Source organism: Drosophila willistoni, assembly GCF_018902025.1.
Source record: "Drosophila willistoni isolate 14030-0811.24 chromosome 2R unlocalized genomic scaffold, UCI_dwil_1.1 Seg200, whole genome shotgun sequence".
Lineage (NCBI taxonomy): Eukaryota > Metazoa > Arthropoda > Insecta > Diptera > Drosophilidae > Drosophila > Drosophila willistoni.
Genome location: NW_025814051.1, coordinates 6,654,341 through 6,676,829, shown reverse-complemented (window position 1 = coordinate 6,676,829; position 22,489 = coordinate 6,654,341). Strand labels below are relative to the sequence as shown.

The following is a 22,489-nucleotide window of genomic DNA, read 5'->3' as shown; positions in this document are numbered from 1 at the left end:
TAAATATTTAATTTCACAACAATAGCTCAGAAAACAACAAAGCTATTGAGATTCCTTCTATGCGTTGCACACTTCTGACCAAAATTAATATATCCTTCTTGCAAGGGTATAAAAACAACAACAAATTCCTGAAAGCAAAGAAAAAGAGTACAAGTGCAGAAAACTGCTCTTCGTTGTATAATCCCAATAATAATGTGCTTGGTTAACACTGTCATCAAACAATTTGAATATTAACTACTTTCTCTGAAGGACCAGGAGCCCCTCTTTTAATAATGTACATAGTGCATCCTTGTTATTCTATAAGATTTGATTTGTTCCTTTGTCCCATCAATGTGCTATGTATGTAGTTTCTTCTATAGGACTTCCAAAATACGTAAAAGTAGCAATCTTTCAAATCGGCAATCCAGATGAAATTTCTCAAAAATATTCCTTATAGAGCACTCTCCCTGTTTTTAGCAATAAAACTGATCCATTTGCCATTTCAGTATTACAATTAAAGCATTTTAATTAACTATAACAATTCGTAGGAGCAAAACTCTGATTTTGATTTGTTCCGACTTCGAATTTTATCCCTTAGCGAACAGGCACCCAACTCTCCAAGACATCGCCGTACTTCTTGCGTTCTAAAAAATAATATTACAATTAATTATTTTTTTATAAACATCCAGTCTACACATACCCTTTACTGGGAAATCGTCGGGATGGAGTTCTATGTAGTGTCGGAGCACTGCATCACGCTTGGCCAAATAATCGTTACGTTTCTGATCAAAATAATAGCCAGCGCCACCGCCAATTGCAGTAAAGGCAATATGTTTTTGTATGCCTTAAATACAAATATAATTAATTATTAATTTAAAAAACTATTTTGTTATAATGTTACGTCACAGCGGTTGGGTACGTACCTGAAAAGACGGGTTTACGGAAGCCCCAATTGACAAACATTGCCACACCAAAGCCGGCTAGGGCACAGGCCATCGGATTCCATATTGGTGATAGAAATGATGATTGGCGGTTGCCTTTATTTGTTAATAATTCAATTGGATCTATTACTGGTGAGGCGTTCATGTTTGTTGTTTTTCTGTCCACAAAAAAAGAAAACCTAGAGTGACCGTAGCGTGCTAGAGATGAGCCATACTTGCAGTCACAGTTATTTACAAGTAGCAGTTTCCACAAGAGATACTCTATATAAATCTATAATACCTACCGAAACATAAAATTTACCTTCTTTTATGTTATTTTAGTAAATTATTTATATTTAATTAATTATTTGCTGTCGTAATTGCTGAAAAGATTAAATTAAGCCAACAGCTGATAGGTTTGATGTTGCCAGATGGTCAAAAAATTATAACGCTTTGCTGGCGTTAATTTAAACAAGTACAAGTTACGCGCTTTAACTCATTTCCTTAAAATTTCAACTTTCACAAACAAAAACCTTAATAGTTTTTTTCGCCCAATCAATCTAAAACTTTATAAAAATTGCAAGTTGGTGATATTTTGTATTTATATTTATTGTGTTTTACTTTAAATTTTCGGAATCTTTTACAATTAATATTTATAAACATTTAAAATTTGCACAAAAGCAAGCAAATATATATTTGTTTTTTTTTTTGTGGAAACTGTAAGGCAAATTGTTATTTACTTAGTGCTGCAGAATTTCAATAATTCAATTCAAGAGCTAATACATAATTTAGCAATTTAAATTAAGATGTCATCAATTGTAAATACATTTCTATGGCATCTAAAATGATTTCGCTGCATTACGAGTCGAAAACGATTATAATTCTATATAATATATATAAATATATTGGTAAATTGTTATTTCATTTTCATCATAAAATTTGAATTGTAGGCACACATAAAAGGCGTAAGGCGTAGTTTTTTGCAAAAGCCTCTAATGTACAGCTAATTTACAATTGAACAATTTTTGTATAATATTTTTATGTTACATACTCCATATATTTCTCCTCATTATCTGCCAATCCCAAAACAAATAATAAATGAATAACATAAGAAAAATTATAAGTCAAAATGTGTGATTTATTTCCAAAAATTAAGCGTTTTAAAACTATTGTCGTTTCTTTAAACTATACACAAAAAGCTAAAGTGCTTTTTGTATTTAAATTTGCACTTATAGCAACAAAAATAAATTGAATTGTTTCATTACAAATAAGAAATCAGAAATTAACTAAACTATGTAATTGTATGTTTATATATATATTTCTTTTGTTTAAGAATTAATAAAGAAACTATAATATTGTTGTTGCTGTTGTTTCAAATTGCATGTAAACGTAAAAGTAGTAACTTAATTTAATAAAGATCATTGATTGCGATATTAAACATAATAAATTTGCTCAATTTTTTGTTTGTTTTTGCTTCCAAAATGTTTGTGTTTTTCAACTTAAAATTAGTTAAACATAAAACTCTAAAAAAAAACAACATATTTAGAAATGTTTTGGGGATTTAGAGGGTAGGGGGGCGTGGCAGGGAGGAAAGGTGGCAATTTAATTTGTATTGCATAAAGTTTTGTTTAAACTTGCCGACAAGTTGTAAAGTTATTATTATATTTAGATGTATATATTTGTATAGTAGTTTTTTTCGTTTTTTTTTGTTTTATATTTTTAAAGCAAATTTTGCAATGACACATAAGTAGCACTTTTTTCTTCTTTATAATATATATATATTAGGTGCGCAACAAAACAAATGGATTTTCAATATATAAAGTTCTTTTAATTTAAGGGCCACCATTATAAACCATATTTATGATAATATGAAATCGTTTGGAATTTGTTGAGATGACAAACTGGCTAAGAAATTTTCTCACATATTTAGTGGCAATTAAAAAAATTGGAATATATATAAATATGGTAGTTTTAAGGATCTTTCAAATTTAGATTTTCTTTTTGTTTTTTGTTAGGCACCTTATTTTATATAGTTCTTAGTTGGTTTTTTTTTTTTTTTTGTATTGCGTAAGGAATGACATTCGCATTTGAAAATCATATTATGATAAAACTAAAAGATATATATATATATTATTATTGGGCAAAAGGGCGGGTTCTGAGTAGCAATATCATATATATATATATGTATATTAAGATAAGGCATACAATATTATATATATGTATTAATATATATAATTCATAGATAGGATGACTGACGTAACCAAAAAATGAAATGCGATATACAAATAGTAGTTTTGTCTTAGTTTTTAAGTCAAAAATTAGTTAATATCGCTTCCAATGAGCACAATATCCAAAACGCAGTTACATGTATATCGATTGTTATTGAAAAAACAACCATCATTCAATCATCACTCATCTCAGCTACATACATTCAATAATTTTCAACAGGCACTGATGTTAGGCTCTGAGTCGAGGGAATTTCCCTTCAACTTTCTTATCATTTCTTCTTTTTGTTTGTTTGTTTTCTTCTTTTTCTGTTTTGCACATATTTTGTTTCTACGTCTTTTACATACTTTTAACTACTGTTTTTGTTTTTCTTCTTTTTTTTTTTGTTTCTTTTCATTCATGTTCTTTCTTTCGTTTTACTTTTTCTTTTTAGGTCTTAAACTTAGGATACCGAACTAATTGCATTATGCGGTGAACCCATCTGTGTGAGCACCTTGTCCAACCATTGTAACGGCCCATGTAAATGGATCTCAATCCAACAGGGTGTTGAGGTGACATCTTGTCGATGATATTCAGCTCCCCAGCCCTTTACAAATGACATGCGTATTGTGCACATTTTTGTCAATTCATAGACAGCCTCGAAGCCATTGTTAACGGATTGCGAGAGAAGTTGAGCAAATTCCTGATTGTTGAATATTTTTAGCGAGCATCCGGGTGGAATTTTGCATACGGTACTCGGATGGAAGCCATGATGATAATTACAATTTCGTGATTGTACAAATATCGCAGAATCGGATAGACATTCGGCATATACCTCACCAGTCACATAGTACAGATGAACGCCTTTACCTATAAGAAAACAAAGAGAATTGTATTAATATCAAAACGTTTAGTAGAGCTTTTAATTAAGATTCTTTTCAGCATCAATGGAAAAATGTAATAGAATGTTTAATGTTGATGTTTCTTTAAGAACAGGCGGATATCTCTCGTAGCCGGACCAGTTTCACAGCCCCAAGATCTTTGATTTTCACACAAAATCCATTCACTTGGGCGGACGCTCTCAGGGCCTAACACGAAGACGATTTCTTTAATCATTTTTTATTCATAATTTAGCTACAAATCATCTTTCACGTTTTAATAAAACATAATGAGAACAAATGTTGAAGCAACAAATATAATATTTTGTTTTCGAAAAGCAGTATTCATAGAGTCTTTAGATACTAAAGACTTTTCTGCTGGAGTTTAGTTAAAAAATTTAAAACAAACAGATCTTGAAGATTTTTTGAATGTATTCAAATTATTATTAGTAGTCAAATTCACATTAAAGTATGTAATTATATCTGATAAAGAGATTATTGAGCAGCCAATTTACTCAATAAAAACATAGAAGTAGAACGATAAATAGAATTAGCGGGCCTTGATTTTATATCTAAAATATTTAAAAAATCGCTTGTAGAACTGACAACTTGAGAAAAACAAGTATGGGGGGATCTAGGACTTTAAAATGGAAGATATAAGCTTTTTTAAGTATGAAATACGCCGAATGTGTTCAATATTTGCATAAAGTTTTAACTTTTCGTACGCCATGTAACTTAAAAACTCTCTACAAGCAATGCTAGATTTTAGATATTTTAGCATCCTCCGAATTTTTCAAAACTTTTTTATGTGTTTCAAAAATCGAATTCTTGATTGGCTTATTTCAAACTTTTGGGAGAAAATTTCACTCATTTTCCGGGCCTAAATCCGTTTAAAACAAGAGATGTCTAAGCAGTTTACAATTGTCCAAGTTTTTTAAATGAAATTTTGTTAAAAACAAACAAACAACTGAATTTATAATACATATATATTTATATACATTTGCCTTAATTTTGTTAGCATCATGAATAGTCATACAAATTTACAATTGCTTTGACATATCCCATAGGCAGACAAAAATACTGGAACCGTTGCTGTCCACCCACGAAATCTTTTACTGTTTAATTGGAACTTGACGATTAACTTGACTTTAATTTAAAAACTTTTACTCCAGTTTAGATAAGTTTAATCAGAATCGGGATAAGTTTAAACATTAAATTTGTTAGAGTTGAATCTTAAGGAAAATGTTGTCGTTTTGTTTCAACAAGACAATTTCAAATGGTGATTAAATGTATATGTATATTTTAAACCAAATGATGACTTACCTATATGACGACGTGTATTCTCGATGGTACTATTACGATTCACATTGCTTAGCTGTCCGAGACAGCAACGGTCCGAATTGTTGGATGGATTCGTAAAGCCATCAACGATGACTGAATTGTTATTGCAGTGGAATACCTCACCGACTCGACAATTTAACTCATAGTAGGCAATCGATGCCCAAAATGCTGGTTCCGAATAGCTTACTTGGGCGACATCGCCCATTTGGGCATCAATCATTTGATTGCCATCGTTTGGATTATTTGAATTGCCATCCTCCGATGGACTATAGGCTGGTGGCGGTGTACCGGCACAACTGTCAAACGGTGAGTTTGGATTTGAGTTAACCGAACTGGGACTGCCCACCGATGTGTTACTATTGCTTAGACTATGGGAATTGAAGCCACTGTTGGAGTAGCTAACATTATGCGGCATACTGGGTTCGGCCACATGATTGAATTGCAACATTGAATGTCCCGGTGCGAATTCCGAGTGACGTGGCACAAGAACTGGCGGCAAAACTGGACTCTCCACACGTTTATAGTGATACGGATTAATACAAACTTCTTTCTGTTTGGCGCTAAATGGATATTGGCAAAGTTCAAGCGGTTTCAATTCATGATGCGATTGTAAGTCGGGCCAACGCCAGACACGGCAATATATAACATGAGGCAGACCCTTACGATGTGAGACCTAAACCAAAGAATAATATTTAATATAATTCACATTCAAATGATAGAGCTTTTTGTTTCTTTTACCTGTAATCTACCATCGAGTGAACGTGGAATGGTTACACATTTTGATGGCTGACCAGGGCAAGATAATGCCCGTTCCAATTCCTCGATTGCACCTTTGCGTTTTTTCAATTTCTTGACCAAACTATCGACAGCCTTTTCGGCCCATTTCTCCTCCTCGTCACCCTGTTTCCAGCCAAGTAGTTTTTTAACTGCCGGCGATGTGAATGAGAATAATGTGCCCAATGTGGACATGGCACTGCTTGTGTTTGATTCAACATCATCTGTGTCCATTCTGTGGCTGTGGTTGATACTACTAATGCAGTTGTTGTTGTTGTTGTTAATATTATTATTATTACTGCTGATGATGTTGTTATTGTTATTGTTGTTGCTGCTGCTGCTGTGGCTATTAATGTTTTGGGGTGGAGTTATCCGATAACCGGTATAACTATCAGCAGGCGGATAGTCTGTAAATGCAAATACATATTCATCAATACATGAAGCTTAGATTGGCTTTAGGTAACGCCCACAAAGCAACACAACATATAAAATAAAATCATCATATAAAAAATCCACTTGGCCATGTGCCAGACAAAACCGAGCTTCACTTTGCACAATTGCCAAAGTAGGAGGCGGTTGCACAAATCATGTCTGACTCCTCCCCCCGTCCTTTAGTATGTATGTATGCGTGTATGTTTCTTTTGCCCAAGGTCACACACACACATACACACACATACATATACATTGATGCAAAGAAATTTAAACAATATTTAATTAAGAAGTATGATGAAAATATTGTTTATCAAGTGAACAAGAAATTCTTTATAATAATGATAATCGTCAAGTTGATTTTTGTTCTTCTTTTTTTTTTTTTTTGATTTGACGTCACTTCGATTTCAAGTTAAATTGTTAAATAAAATTCATTCAAATGTTTTTGGAATTGGGGGGAATCACACAATGACCAATGGTCAGAGCATTACACATCACTTTTAAGGAGAAGCTATTGCTGATAATATTCCAACAAAAATTTTATAGATTCTTGCAAATTCAATCATTTATTTTATTTTTGATTATATTGACCAAAACAAAACTGATAAGAAACACAAATTTGATTATTAATGTCTTTGTGATACCATACTTCGAATAAAGTCAATCAATTGCGTCAAAATCATCGCAAACAATTAAATGAAAAATATAGTTCCCATGTTTCCATGTACACAACTACTTCCATGCGATAACTAGTTGGGAATTACAATCGAAAATGATGCGAAAAATTATTGGAAAAGCGTGCAGTATCAAATACAAAATATTTTTACCAAAATTCAATGTATTCTTATGAAAAAGTTAATTTCTTGGGAATAAAGCCATGCAAAAATGTCTAATTTAGTATTGTTAATCATTTTTCGCTTTATTTTTGATTGTAATTCCCAACTGGTTTAAGCGTGTGCATGTTATTCATGTGGCTTGATAAAGTTGAGGCTATTGAACTTTCAATAGGTCGAATTCATTAGTTCTTTTAACAATTAAAAGTTCTTTAAAAACAAGAGTAGAAAGTTCTTTAAATAAAAATGAATTAAGCCTGCCAAATTTGACATTTTTTGCAACTCTTCTGAGTCTAACTCTGGGGAAAAAGTATGACCCTCCCAACTAAACTGCAAATTGAATAAAATTTTTTAGTTGTCTGTCATTATGGTGTGATTACCTTTTATTGAACTTTTCCTGGAATTATCTGATAAAAATTAGCTAAATATATTTACAAATACTGCTCTAAGTATATAGTCTAAAATTTACAATTTGTTGTGGCAGTTAGCTAAATATTATTTCCCATATTAACGCCTAAGATTAAAATGAGAAAAAGATTAAAAACTGAAGCAAAAAAAATGTTGATACAGATTAGGTTAAAATAGTTGATAACTGAAATTAGATAGAGAAATACAATGGATAGTAAATATTAGAAGAAGATTAATTTAATTCACATGAAAAATGCCCCAAGAGAAAGCGAAAACAAGGAACCAACTGTTGGAGAGTTAGAAAAGACAGACAAACAGTCACCTCTATGAGTAAAAGGCAACAAAGTGACTGTTAATGTGGGGACAATTTTTCTATTTGTTGGCTCACTCTTCAATAATGAAAATTCTTGAGTTATCTGGTTAAACATAAACAAATATTTTCAAAACAAATTTATAATAACATACTGAATTCTGAGAATCTTATATATTATTAAATTCAACCTAAAACACACACACAAACACACCTTAAGGCCTGAGTCCCCCTTAGTTAAACATATGTACCGACAAATTGTTCAACTTAAGCCCCACCTGCATGGAAATACAGTGCGTCAAATGTTCTGATTAAACCTATGCCTGAGGCATTATCCAACCAAAAAAAAAAAAAGACACTTTGTATGCCCATTCAATGAACAATCTTGTAACCAACCCCACAATCAATCGAATTCCAAATCCACACACATAGAATCAAGACCCAGCTGGGTAAATATACATAAAAATTGCGATAATTACATGGTGGGGTGGGGGTTAGAAAACAATTTGTAACTAAACAGAGGTGTAGTGCGTAGCGCTAATCAAACAAGGAGTTAAGTCTGTCTATTGTATACGAAATAAGACGAATGTTAAATGCCCTTTGAACCCTTAACATTTTAGTACAAATAATAGGTAAATATATTCCAAGTAAAATCTAGATGAATACTAATTTATTAATGAAATATTTACCTAGGGAAAATTCTTTTACTTTTTGAGATCCTGAATAGAATTGCTATTCAAGTTGCAATAGGCAATTTCCGAGGAACTTGTTTGAAAGTAATATTCAAAAAGGTAGGAGAAAACATTTTTTCAGAATTTCGGAAAAATCAGACTAAAACTATTGACCGAATCAATTGAAGAATTAGGAATAATTAAGAATCTATATAAAGTCCCTTCCAATAAAGATAATTTTTTTCGGGATGTTATACTATATCGTGTACATGACCAATATTCCTAAAAAGAAAGTTTTGAAAGCAACAACTTAGAGAGATCTCGAGAGATTTCATCTATAGAATATAACTCTTCTTACTGATTTCGAATCCCTCCAAGTCATCCTAAAGCGCCGCCTTTGTCTATAACAACCCTGTCACTGTTAGCCAAGTGTCACTTGCTCAAGTTCTAGATATCCAAAGAGCCTGAGGCTCTAAGTGGACCCCAATTTAAACAAAAAAAAAAAGAAGTTGATTCTCCCTGTACCTCTCACCTCCCTCGCTACCTCTCCTTTTCTTTGGGCAACGCCCGAATTTAATTCACGCAACAAGCCAACTAATTTGACCAAAGAAATATGCGCCATGTTGTCTAAGTCAGAGTGTTAGAGGTGTTGTCTCTTTTGGGGCTGTCCAAGTGTTGCACTTGTTGATTTATTGTTGGCGTTTAATTGGTTTTGAAATTGGTTTTACATTGGCTTTGGCCAAAAGCCGCTCGGCTGGGTGGTTGGCTGTATATGTATCTGGCTAAGTTGTGTCTTGTTGTGTGGCTTGGCTTTTTGTGTGTTACAAACTTGTGCACAAATTGATTGCTACTACAAATTTTCTTTCAATTACATTTTCCCCACTCTTTTCTTTTTTAATTAAATATATAATTTTTTGACACTTTAGCGCGCGCGCGCTCGTTCGGCTTGGACAAGATTACAATTTTCAATATTATAAATTTTCTATAAAGGAGGCGAAAAATGCTGTTAACATTGAAATGTCATAATTTAAATTGAAAGGTTGTCTTTTTGCCTTGCTGTGAATTAATGTGACGTAGGTCCAGCAGAGACAAGAGGCGAGGAGAGCAACTATGGGTAAGTTAGAGATGGGGAGGGAGGTGTTGGGCTAGTTGGGCGCCAACTTTTCTGTTGCTGACAAGTTGTAAACCATTTGGTTATCTTATGTGCTAATTATGAGATGCATTAGGCTTAAGGGGGCGATCGACCGACCACGCTCTCACAGGGGCAGTTGCAAATGACATAGAAATAGGTAGTCGACTGCATGATTACCCTAACCTTGCTATTGGATTAACCGACATTGGGTATTTAGCACATTTTTGTTGAAAAATATATGATTTTCTGATCTACACACTTATGAATTAAAGTCCTGCGAAGAGAAAAAGAGAATTTTTTAAAAAATTTTCAAAGACCAGGAACATTTAAATAAGACAATTTTCTATAATCTTTCTCTTTTTATTTTATCATTAAAGCTGTTTTCTTTAATTCCATATAGGAATATCAGAAGATAAGACCTAAAAAAGATGTTAAAAACCTGATTTAACTATTTGAAAATAAGTTAAGATTCTTATTTTAACTATTCCGTTAGATTTTACGTCAAAAAGTTTCATTAAAACGGCATATAACAAATTTTAAAATGTTTCACTAATTTCTTCCAACCCTTTAGAATTTTCAAGTTGGTAAATGCTTTCACAACCATGCATATACTTTCACGTGGTGGATCTACACAATATGGGAAAAAATAGAACTATTAATGATTTCTAAATAAACGATAAAAAAAAAAACAAAAACTATAAATAATATTTTGAAACGCTTTTATTGTTTACTATTGAATTCCCATTAGGGTGAATTGATTTGATCTTATTCATATGGACATGCCTAAAATTTAGATACAAAATTAGCTTGTAATATGTGTAATAATATAATATAACATCTTTTAAAACAAAGTCTAATTAATGAAAATTTTGATAGTGAATGAACTTCTAATAGTTCCCGTTTCCTTGAGATAAAATAAGTAAGAAATTTATACCTAAACGCTAAGCTTAATTTGTTTGATTATTTATATTAAGCTTAAAGCTAGTTATATAAATTTTAGAGTTAAGACTTATTATATGCCTTTTCAGATGAGATATTAAGTAGGTATATGTACTAGGAATCATTTTGTACAATGCTTTTTATTTACATGACGCAGGAAAAATGGAATACAATAAACTTTAGTAAGAAGTTGGACTGTGTAAGGGTATAGGAATAAAAGAAAAACTGTTTTCTCATGAAAAAGAAAGTATGTATATAAATCCACGTTAATCACTTTTATTTTAATATTTCAAGGTGGCTTACAATATATTTAAATATATATCTTTTTTTCCAATTCTTTCAAATGGAAGTGCTTAAAAAGCATAGTTGTCAAGTGAAAATCTAAATTATCCCTAATTTAAAGCAAGAAATAGTATTTTAGATAAATTCTTGTAATCTTAACTTAACTACTATCTTAAGTTTCTACTTTATCAATTTTTCTTACTTAAAGAATAATAATACCCTAACCCTATATTTATTTGATCTTGAAGTGGCATAAGGCACCAAAGTATTGCAATTATTTGTTCTTACTTTAATTTATGCGTCACATTCTTCAGAGTTCAGTTAGAATATAAGTAATATGTATCTACAGGAGCATTCTCATCCATCATCAAACAAGTTAAAGTTAAAAGTTATCAAATACAATAAGACAGAAAAAGATTTCCAACAGTTGTTTACTTCTTAAATGACACATCGATATGTTCTGTTAAAGTATTCATTAAAATGACTTCCTTAATGGCAATTCCTCTTGACAAAACTCCCTTGACAATTCTTTAAATGATGGTCATAATCATCATTATTCATTATCAATTAAAGATCAATAACCATAAACTTCAATTGCAAACTACCTTCCTTCAGTTACACTCCAAAAGAGACTACTGTCGGGAGTAGGAGAGAAGTACTGATCATAACTCAACTCCGAGGTAAATACCCCAAACACACACACACACACTGGCTCTATCGGTGTGTGAGTATGTATGTGAGGCACGCATTTGCGCATGCGTATCTGATAATTCCAATCAATAATCAATCATAAATGTGGCAATGACAATAAAGCGTAAATCAGAATGAAGAAGAACCAGGTAGATGGAAAGAGTCATGTTGGAAAATGCAGTAGCTGGCTCCAACTTATCGTCATCAAGCTGCATTTCCGTTGCCATTGAAAAACAAAAAACCAAACAACAACAAGAAATGGGCGAAAACCAAAAGGAACATGGGCCATACAAACATCTTGTATGTATGTATATATGTTTAAAAATAAACAAATCAAGCCCAACAACAAAACAACAGAAAAATTGATAAAGAACAAGAAGAAATAGTGGCAATCGAGCAGAAGGAGGTGGAGGACTTTATGGAAGACGAAGAGACCAAACAAAAAAGTACATGACCAGAAGAAAATTAAGTAAGAAAGCTGTTTGCCCCGACTTGAGAATACCCTGAACGAAGTAATAATAACTTATGCTAGTCATTACTTAACTTGTAACTAATCACTAAGTTAGTCATTTTGTTGCCCGACAAAGTTCACTCAATTTAGATTTTTAAAAACATAAAACTCTATACGTTCAATATAGACTTTCTATAGTCTTTGCCCCATTTATGATTGAATAACCTGAAAGATTTTGAAACTATCTGGAATTCAAATTCTACACATCAGATTTGCGGGCTCTGGTTCTTATAGGCTCCAAAATCTCGGCTAAAACGATTTATGATGAACTTTATCGGTTGATTATATAAAAACAACTTCTTTAACGTGCATCTCTATTAAGCGGATGTTTCTCTTATGTGGATAAATTCCTTTCCATCCAACAATTTGTATGGAATATATATCCTTCTTCCCAAAAGCATTATTTCTTATAATCACTCAATATTTCATAGTCAATTAAATAAAGACCAAAATCTAGTGCATAAAAATGTATACAATACAATACTACTTAGAAGATTCATTTTTGGGCACTGAGTATTTAACTATTTATAAATCTTAACTCTTAACTGGAAAAATGAATGACAAATTAATATGTACATATTTTCCTTTCAGACATTTTTATACGTTATGTTTAAAATTGACCGAGTTTTAACTCATATAAAAAGACCATCAATGGAAATACTTTAAAGAGCCACTCTCTCACCGAAAGAGATCTATCCAGAGAATCTGTTCCTAAGACCAAGACCATTCAAATCGGTCTACGGGAGTATGGTCACAACTCTATTCCGTTTGACAAAGAATGGGCTTTATATATACGATTAATTTGAATAAAATAAATAAATAAATGTAGTTGGTATTTAATTAATGATCAGAGTTGGTGAAAATTTGCACTTTTGATTCTGCATTACATCTTTTCCCTTTCAAATGGTGCATCAACTCACAAATATACATAAAAATGTTAGGATAATAGTTCAATTTCTACATTGAATTTGCACAGTTTGTAAATACTTTAAAAATAATTTCATTACACCAATATTTCTCATAGAATAAGGATACGTAACTACCTATGACTACAAATCGTGAATATAATTAGCTTTTAAATTTTCTTCGAGAACATTTTGTGTAGACTGATCGAAAATATAGACTAGAAAGTTTCAAGTTAGCTACTTTCAGTTAGTTGTCTTAAATCAATGTACCCTATTCTTCAGTTTGGCAAGTGTATATGTAGATATATGTATAAAGTGAAGCAAAACAAATGTAAAAACGTACACATGTTGGTAGCTGTAGAGAGTTCACGTTCTTTAGAGTTTAGTTGTTGCTGTTGTTGTTGTTATTGCTGTTGACTTTTATGGCAAAGATTGCAGATATTATGTTATTTATTTATATTGCACGCACAACTACACACACGCACACACAGGCACATACAGGCACAGGGGAGCCCGCAATTGAGTCTCTGGGTACAATCAAAATCAGCATCAAAATCTTATTCGTATGTAAATGCAATCGCGTTTCGACCCTCCACGTTGTTCTGCTCTCTCTCTCTCCTTAATTAAAACTCAAACGAATTACATTTCCGTTTATTTATACATATTTTAAATAAGTCAATTGTTTTTCTTATTTAATTTATGAAATATTTGTCTTTATGATTATAATTTTATTTGTTTGTGTTTTTTCGTTTCTTTTTTTGGGGCGAATGGAAACGATATTGAACTGAACGATGCGAACGATCAACGATGAATGATTGGGGAGCCGAAGAAAAATCTCTGTGTGTGCGCGTTGCCGCTGCCGCCTCGGAGAGTGTTGACTGATAGACTGACTGCTTACTACTGACTGAACTGCATTTCGAATTTGTGTGTGTGTTTGTGTGAGTGTATTCACCAGTGGGTGTGTGTGTGTATACCAGGGGGTAGGCGGCAACTTGCCTTAAAAACTATCGCAACTCTGCGATATTTCTGTACCGACTGTAAAAGAACTTCTTTTAATAGAAAAAACCCGAACTGGTTTCAGTTGTGAGATTATATATAAATTTATATAACTAGTTTATTTAAAGTTGATTCTTTATAATTAGTAATTAACGACAGACAATTCAATTTCACTTCCAACTATTCAAAGAACAATAGCTTATAATATTAAAACAGAGTAGAGTAATGAGCATTTTATTATATCAAGTCCACAAAAATTTGTTGGTATCAAAGTTAAAGTCTGCTTTTGCCTATATTTCCACTTTAAATTGTTCATTCGCCTTGCTTTTTAGATAGTTTATCTAGGATTTCAATCCTATTTTTAAAAAAACTTTGTGACGTGATTAAAATTTAGTTAAAACTAATGCTTGTAGTCTTTTATTTTAAAGACAAGACATATGATAACATTGACAAAGTGATATAAATTTTAAGCTTGTAGGAATAGTAAAAAACACTTTAAAAGTGGTTTAAATTTTTGCCAACACGACATGAAAATTAACAAGCAAATTACCGAACTTGATTAGCGCCGGTTCAAAGCGGATTTATATCTCTTATAGACCAATTTAGGATTCGATAGTGACAACTTAACGCTATTAGCGGTTGCTAAACTTCCGATTGTAAGATCAGAACATCAAATGACTTAATTTGAATAAAATGTTTTATTTCTTATCCGGGGGAACTTCTGAGGAGTCTAAAGGGACACCCATCTCTATATCCATGCTTAACATATATTTTATTTTCGCTTTGGGACAATTTTTAATGAAACTATTATTTAAATTGGGTTTCTGCCTATATACAGGACCGGCGATAATGTGCATTATATAGAAACTTCATAAACCGACAATTTTTCTAAAATCTCCAACTTCTTAAATATATTTTTTGTTTTAAAATATTCTTAAAACTTGGCTTGGCAATATCATGATATTTAACTTTATACCCGTTCCACTTTATCAATTATTTATTTTTGATAAAATTATGACTTTTCATGCGATATTTCAATGACGAAATTGCTTATAATGGAACATTCTTTTCTTATCCTAGAGAAATTTATAACTTCAAAATGAAAGATAGAAAGAAAATAGGTTCCCTTAAAATTTTTTTGATGAAGATCAAAAAAGACTGTTACTGAAAACTTCACTATATGAATGTTTCAATGATATCAAAATACACTAAGAATAGTTTCATTATTACGGAAATTCACTTAGATTCGTTTTCTATTCTAAAGAAGGGTCAGTCTGTATTATATCCTTGATTAAAAAGTTGGTTATTATGTTTCTTTCCTCTATCCTAACGATAGTTGGCCTATTCAGCCCTGGTCTCTAACTCTCGCTCTCTTTCACCTCTCTCTTACGGATCATACTTGCTGAGTGACGTATTCTTCTGGTGTCTGTGTGTGTGTGTGTGTGTGGGGCTTTATCTACGTTGTGATGGCGTTCGAGGAGGCGGGTGGAGGCATTTACAAAGACAAAAAAAACCAAAACAATTGTTATTGTAAATAAATGCTCTCTATCGGGGAATGACTGTGCGTCTGTGCACGTGAACAGAAACGTGTGAAGGTTTTTCCGTAGCTCTCTGTCTTTCTCTCTCTCTCAATCAAACCGCAAACCACAAATGAAAATGTTGTAAAATTTTCTTAAAAAATTTGAATTCTCGCTTAGAATAATCAGCTGTATAGTAAATGATGTAGAAAACATATGGAGAAGTTGCTTAAATTGGCGCCCTTTGTCAAAAAGTAGTGTGTATGTATGATGGTGTGTGTGTGTATGAGTGTGCTTTCCTTTTTCAGTTTTTATTGCGTGTTTAACACTACTAAATGCAAGTTTATTGCCAACATGGGTAACATTACACACAGTTGTCGTAAAAACAAAAACAAAAAAAAGAAGGCGAAACAACGAAGCAAATAGAAACCAGCAGCAAATACATAATTATGCTGAACGATTAGGGGAAGGAGATATGTAAAAAGTCACAAAACAAAATAACAATAAAATTTTATACATGCAAATTATAGCTACACACACACCCACACCTCCACAGACACCCTCACCCACACTTGGGTGCACGTGCCAAAGTGCAAACTTCAACAATAACAACAAAAATACGAATCCTTTGCCCAATTCAAATTGCAAATAATTGCCATGGTAATTGCAAAATCTCACGCATTTGTCATGTAATTGGGAAAGGTTTCTACAGTTCTGCTGACTAACTGAAAATGTAGAAATTTCATATCAAATTGCCAGTTCAGTCCAATTAAATTAAAGTAAAGAAGGGAAAAAAGGGTAACTCTTGACAATTGGTAATAAACTAAAAGCACGCCAAACATGTGACAACAGAAAGTGAACTTTTCAATATAAAAACCAGGGCCGGACTATAGAACTTTAGAGTGATAATGGAGTATTGATCTTGAGTTAGATTTTCCAGTCATGATACCAAAGACTGCCTTAATTTTTTTTAAAGAGTGTGGCTTCTAATATTATTGTACATATATATTGTTTAGATCGGTATAAAGATCCGAAAGAGTTATATAACCAATTCTATTCTTAACCAAATCAATTGTTTTTTAAGGACAAACAATTATTTCTTAGTGTCTGTTTCACCTTTTCTAAACTATTCTTACAATTAGACCAAAAGGACAAAGTAGTTAAAAGCTTAAACATAATATTGCTGTCTAACCCATGTGAAACCCCAAACCACAGAACCACTCGTCCTAAAAGTATCAATTTTTTGCTTTAGCTTCAGATTTTTACTTAAAGATTTTTAATTTAAGGACACTTTTCATATACGCTAAAGGTATTAATTGATTTTCAATTCGATTAATTTTTAAAGTTTTCCTCTAGTTTTGCTTTCTTAAAATTTTTTGGAATTTCAACATCGCTATTTCGTTTTTCCTTTTTGTGAAATATATCATAAATCAATTTTCCTTTTGATCTTGATCGGAATCATATATAAACATAAATCAGTTTTACAATGAATTTCCATGTCCAGATGTCCCATTACAAATTAGCTTTGAATTTTTTCTTAGCGTTTTTTGCGCAAAATATGAAGTTTAATCATTATCTATTTTTTATTCGTTCTTCGATTTTCGGTTACAAATTCACACATAAACCTCTTTTCACTTTAAAAGCAGAGTATTCTGTATAATGATATACTCTTAAGACACTTAATCTAATCGATTATCTCTTTAAGTATCATGACATCATAAAAATACTAACTATAGTAAATAAAGATTTATAACTTTATTGACTTATTATTGTTAGTGGTTTTTACTACCAGTTGGTCGGTTGCTCGGTAGCTAGCTAATCCGATCCCGTACCTGGGAGAATGCAACAGATTTGAGTGCATTCGCGTCGTACTTTGTCAAAACAGGAACGCACAATTGCCGCCGTCATCGTCGACGCCTGTACATGCAACAATTGTTGCATGTTGAACTGCCAATCAATGCCAATGCACTGGGATGCAGTGCAATGAAAGACCACAACAAAGATCAACGATGACGATCGACGACGACGACCAAAACAAAACAGCATCCAGCAGTATCCACAAGTAGTAAAAACAAAACTTGTACGTGTGTGTGCTCCTCTCGCGTTGACTCGTTCGGTGGCTTAAATAGCCATAAATATGTGGAGTATGCGCAACTACGTACGCCTTTTCCTTTCTACTCTTCTCCTGGCAATGGGTCTGCTAGTTGCTTGCTTGCGGGTTAAACGTGCTCTTTGCCTACCAATGCCGAGTGGCGCCTCAAAAAACGTGTGTGTTTGTGTTGTGTGTGTGCGGAGAATTCTTAGAAAAGGTATCGCGAGGCTTTGGCTGCCTCCAAGTTCCAGTCCAAGGAGAAGAAGTACAGCGGAATGGATTAAACGGCACAAACATGGCTAATTACATGTATTTAACACGCACACACACACACAGATCAAACCTATTAAGTAAGTAGCGACAGAAACAATGACAAGTACCAACGATTATGGTCAAAATGTTTTTGCAGTTTATCGATCGTTGGGCAAGTTAGGTTCAACATTGTCACTAGAGACAAATGCCAAGTAAAGAGATCACTAAAAGAACTTAAAGCCGCATGACGTTAATTTGGGATTAGAGAAGCAAAGGAAATCCATAACATCTTTCGTTTCCTTCTCTGGATTGATCAAAGAGCATTTAAGACAACTTCTGATCATATATGAACTTTTTTCGTACTCTCTTTCTGAAAAATAGAGTAGAATAAATAAAATCGTCATAAATAAGTTCGTTTTTTGATTATAAATGACACCTTTCAAGGAAGAGAACGACTTCCTAGCCATGACTCCTTTAAGTATCCCTTCTTTTAATCACTTTCGACTCCTTTTAGAATCATTTCCTAGCCATGGGTCCTTTAAGTATCCCTTCTTTTAATCACTTTCAACTCCTTTTAGAAGGGAGTTGCGTCATATGCGTCTTCATCTTCTCTAGTTCGTTGAGCATATGGAAGAAACATTTTTCAGTTTGTTTTTGATCAAGCATGATAATAACCATTTTTTAGTCAACAAAACGACTCAAAGAGATTTCTATTAATCTGTATTCCAAATGATGGATAAGATGTGGGATGAAATTCTCACTATTTAGGCACCTTATGTAAAATTTAGAGTTTTTTTTTTTTGATCTCCTCTTCTCCCAAATGATATTTAAATTAAAACTTTTTAGCTATTTCTAGATATTCCATCTATAACTTAATAGGTATAGTAAAGAACAAGTTAAAATATCACTTTTCATACTTTTCTGTAATTAGTTTACACATTTATATTCTTTATTTGGAAATGGTGAAATTTAGTGAGATTTTTGAGATCTTTTAATCCAATTAAGTTAAGGTAGACCGAAGAAAAAGCTTAGGAAAAACAGAACAAATTCGGCACATACTCAAATATTTGGTAATCTTCATCGATTTAAAGAATAAAATACAAATATAAATGAAAAGTTAAGTTATATCATCAACTATATCTAGCCGGTGAAGACCTAGACCTCAGTTTAAGAGGTCACACTATTATCATTTATGTGGCATTTCCTCATTGAAATAATACAGAATAGATAGTTCTCTAAGGAGATAATAGAAAAGAAGGTGGATTATCAGACAATATTGCTTCCCCCATTTAAATAATTATAATTGATATTTGTGCCGTCGGTTTCTATATAATAGTCGTACTTTGATGACTATCTATGTACACACACCATTTAAAATAGGAGCGGCTGATCAACAGCACGATTTTTTGTTTGTTTTGCAACTCCGCCTTGTCAATGCAAAAATTTATTAGATTTTAAATGCAATAATTATTAGTTTTATATGGACAATGAAGCGCCAAGTGGCCGCAACTTGATGTGTGTGCGCACATTGAATGCTTGAACAGGAGGAGGCCGCCAACCGCAACACAAACTTTAATGTAGAAGAGGTTTTATGCCACTTGTGTGGCAGGCAACAACTCCTCCGACCCTCCGACTTCTACTCCTCCTCCATCATCATCATCATCATCGTCAACAACTTCTTCGTCTTCTTCTACATAATACTATCATATTCCTGCCTACACCTTTTGGAGCTCCTACTCTCTTCAAATTGGTTTTCTTTTTTATTTAATATGCAAGGGAAGTGCTATAAGCATTTCTGATGTACGGTAGCTCTCAAACTGTAAACTCTAGTTATGGACTAATTCATTCAAGAGAAGTTTGTCTGAGTGTGTGTGTATGTGTGTGGGTGTTGACTCTATGTCTGCTTATTGCCGTAGCTAGTGCTACTCCAAGCTCACTCCTCCATCTCCTCATCGACCTAACCCGACTACCATTCCTCGTTCCCATTGACAGTTTAGCGACAGAGATTTATGCGCTGTAATTTCCCACTTTATTACAGTTTAAAGTTGCGTTTTCATAAGTTTTTTAGAGCAGTTTGTCTCTTTTAGTTGCCATTTGCTTCAATTTTTAATGGCTGCTTGGTTTAAAATATAGAGTATATATCATATGAAAAGGGTATATTCAATTTTTCTACTAGCAAAATAAGCAATCAATGGAGATTTTGAAACGAATTTATCTTTTTGACATTTGAACCCAAGATAGTTGATCTTAATTACATTCAGACGTTCAAAAATTGTCCTCGATTTCAAAACTCTGGATTAATATAGAGTTTCCAAGACTTTACCTAACTCTTACGTTCAAAAAATAGCCTTGGTTTCAAAACTTTGGGTTAACATTCAAAAAATGTCTACGATTTTAAAAATTGGGGTTAATATAGAGTTTGGGAGAGTTTTTAGATGCTAATTTCCCAATAGAAAGAATTACCTTACTTTTTCTTAAGCATTTCTTACCACAAAGAGTATTTTGAAATTCGTTTTGTTCTCCCAAACAGTTTTCATTGACTCAATTGTTAGGGTAATTCGTAGATAGAAAAAAATCCATGACCAAAGTATGATAAACATCTTCCTAACGCGCTCTAACAGGGCACATAATTTTTTTCTTTTTTCATAAAGTTGTTCCCGTTTGGTATTATAATCAAAAATAAATAATAAAAAAGAAAAAAATCGAAAATCCCTATTGCGCCAGGGTCTAAAAATAAGTTCAATTTCGTGTTGACAATTTTTTGTTTTATTTTATTTTATTTTTGTCATTTTATTACCATTGCGCGAGCATAGGGATTATCGCGACAAGAAGATCAACAAAAGCAGCAACAATAAAGAGTTGAATCGAATAGAGCAATATTTATATGGATATCATAAAATAACAAGAGGAAAGCCGCCCACTGCCAAACAAAACAAGCAAAAAAAAAAAACAAACTGAAAAGCGTAAATCACGCTTTCGATAGATCTAAAAATAGTTGACGGCAAGATAAGACCAGTCGGGGACATCGATTAAGCGGGGATAATTCGGTGGAGGGGAGGGGGAAAAGCATACAATTTTGGTTTATACTTGCAGCAAAAAAAAAAAAATATTCAAAAATATTGCATGTTGCACAAACTGCGCATAAATCCAATTAATAACATAATTATGTGGCAAGCAATGGAAAATAAATTTTTGCCTTTAAACCACTTGAGTCTCATTTGATGGTTGCCAATTCAAAGAGTTGGCCGAAATGTCTACACTCTTTGTTGAGCTCGATCAATCAGAAGCGTTTGGAGAGACTAAAAAAGTGCATAAGTCATGATATTGACTAAATATGGCCAAATATATGAATCATTTTTAATTTCAATGTGTTTTGGTTCGTCCTCGAGAATATTTTGGTCCTTAAAATGTTGTATACAGAGATAATGCAATAATGTTCATTGAAAATATTCTCAAATAAGCAAAACTGTTTTAACTACAATAATTATGGAGCTGCATTGTAATTCCCAACTGGTTCTAGGCTTGAAGTTTTATAACATTACAATTTTAATAGACTTGTCAGAGATGAAAGAACTTGGTATTTTTTCAGGCCCTATAGAGACAATTTATTGGTTTGTTCTAAACTGGTCTTATGTAAGCTTGGTCGGAACATATAACAGTTAAGTCTTTAACTAAGAAAATGTAATCTAATCAGGAGTAAAATTCATCTAAGAAAATTTCATCTATGATAGAAACAAAATTTGTTTTTTAAGAGTTTTGTGTAACACGTCACGAACTTTTGACGTTTTCAATATTCGAACTTAAGTTCGGATTTTCTCGGCTCCTATATACATACATATATAGTAATAACTTGAGAAACATTAGATTAAACATTAAACAAAAATATTAGACAATATCTTGCCTATATATATAAAACTGGTAAGAAAACAGTTCCTATCCGTATTCCAAAAATAAAATACTTTGGTTTTTACTACCACGAATGAAATAAAAATAGGATAAATTCCTTAACAAAATAAAAAGACGTAATTAGTTAAATTAAAAGATAATTCTATAAAAGAAATGAAATTAATTTCGTATATATTTTTGGCATTTTTTCAAGCTTAAACTAATGGAAAATCATTAAAGATTCTTAAAAAGTAAATATACTCTTTTACTGGAGTGAGTATATTAAAAATGATTTTAGCCAAAAGTTGGTGCGTAGGCCCAACAAGTCTCAGGTTACTGCCATATGCAAATTTGCCAAAATGCTTTTCATAATTTTGTTTCCCTCTCCATCATGTGCAAATTGAAATATTGACTTTGCGCACTTAATTTCGCAGCCTGGCAAATTTGAATTGGCAATCAATTCTCATGGTTAGAAGCGGTGCGGAAAGGCGTAGTAAAAAAAAGAAAAAAAAACCCAAAAAATAAACAATATGCAACATA

At 32.5% G+C, this 22,489-nt stretch overlaps 2 protein-coding genes across 2 annotated transcripts; both read right to left on the bottom strand.

Annotated features, from left to right (window-relative positions):
* Positions 1-479: 479 nt before the first annotated feature.
* On the bottom strand, positions 480-1,103 carry LOC6643639 (NADH dehydrogenase [ubiquinone] 1 subunit C2). Its single transcript, XM_002066363.4, has 3 exons — positions 903-1,103; positions 680-823; positions 480-623 (listed from the first exon to the last, which is right to left on the bottom strand). The coding sequence occupies exons 1-3, from the start codon at positions 1,063-1,065 to the stop codon at positions 574-576; spliced, it is 357 nt and encodes a 118-aa protein (XP_002066399.1). The 5' UTR covers positions 1,066-1,103; the 3' UTR covers positions 480-573.
* A 2,327-nt stretch (positions 1,104-3,430) lies between these two features.
* LOC6643638 (protein mothers against dpp) lies at positions 3,431-13,818 on the bottom strand. The gene is made up of 4 exons (XM_002066362.4): positions 13,551-13,818; positions 6,062-6,504; positions 5,306-5,996; positions 3,431-3,974 (listed from the first exon to the last, which is right to left on the bottom strand). Exons 1-4 carry the CDS (start codon positions 13,552-13,554, stop codon positions 3,568-3,570), a joined length of 1,545 nt encoding a protein of 514 aa, XP_002066398.2. The 5' UTR covers positions 13,555-13,818; the 3' UTR covers positions 3,431-3,567.
* Between the last annotated feature and the right edge of the window lie 8,671 nt (positions 13,819-22,489).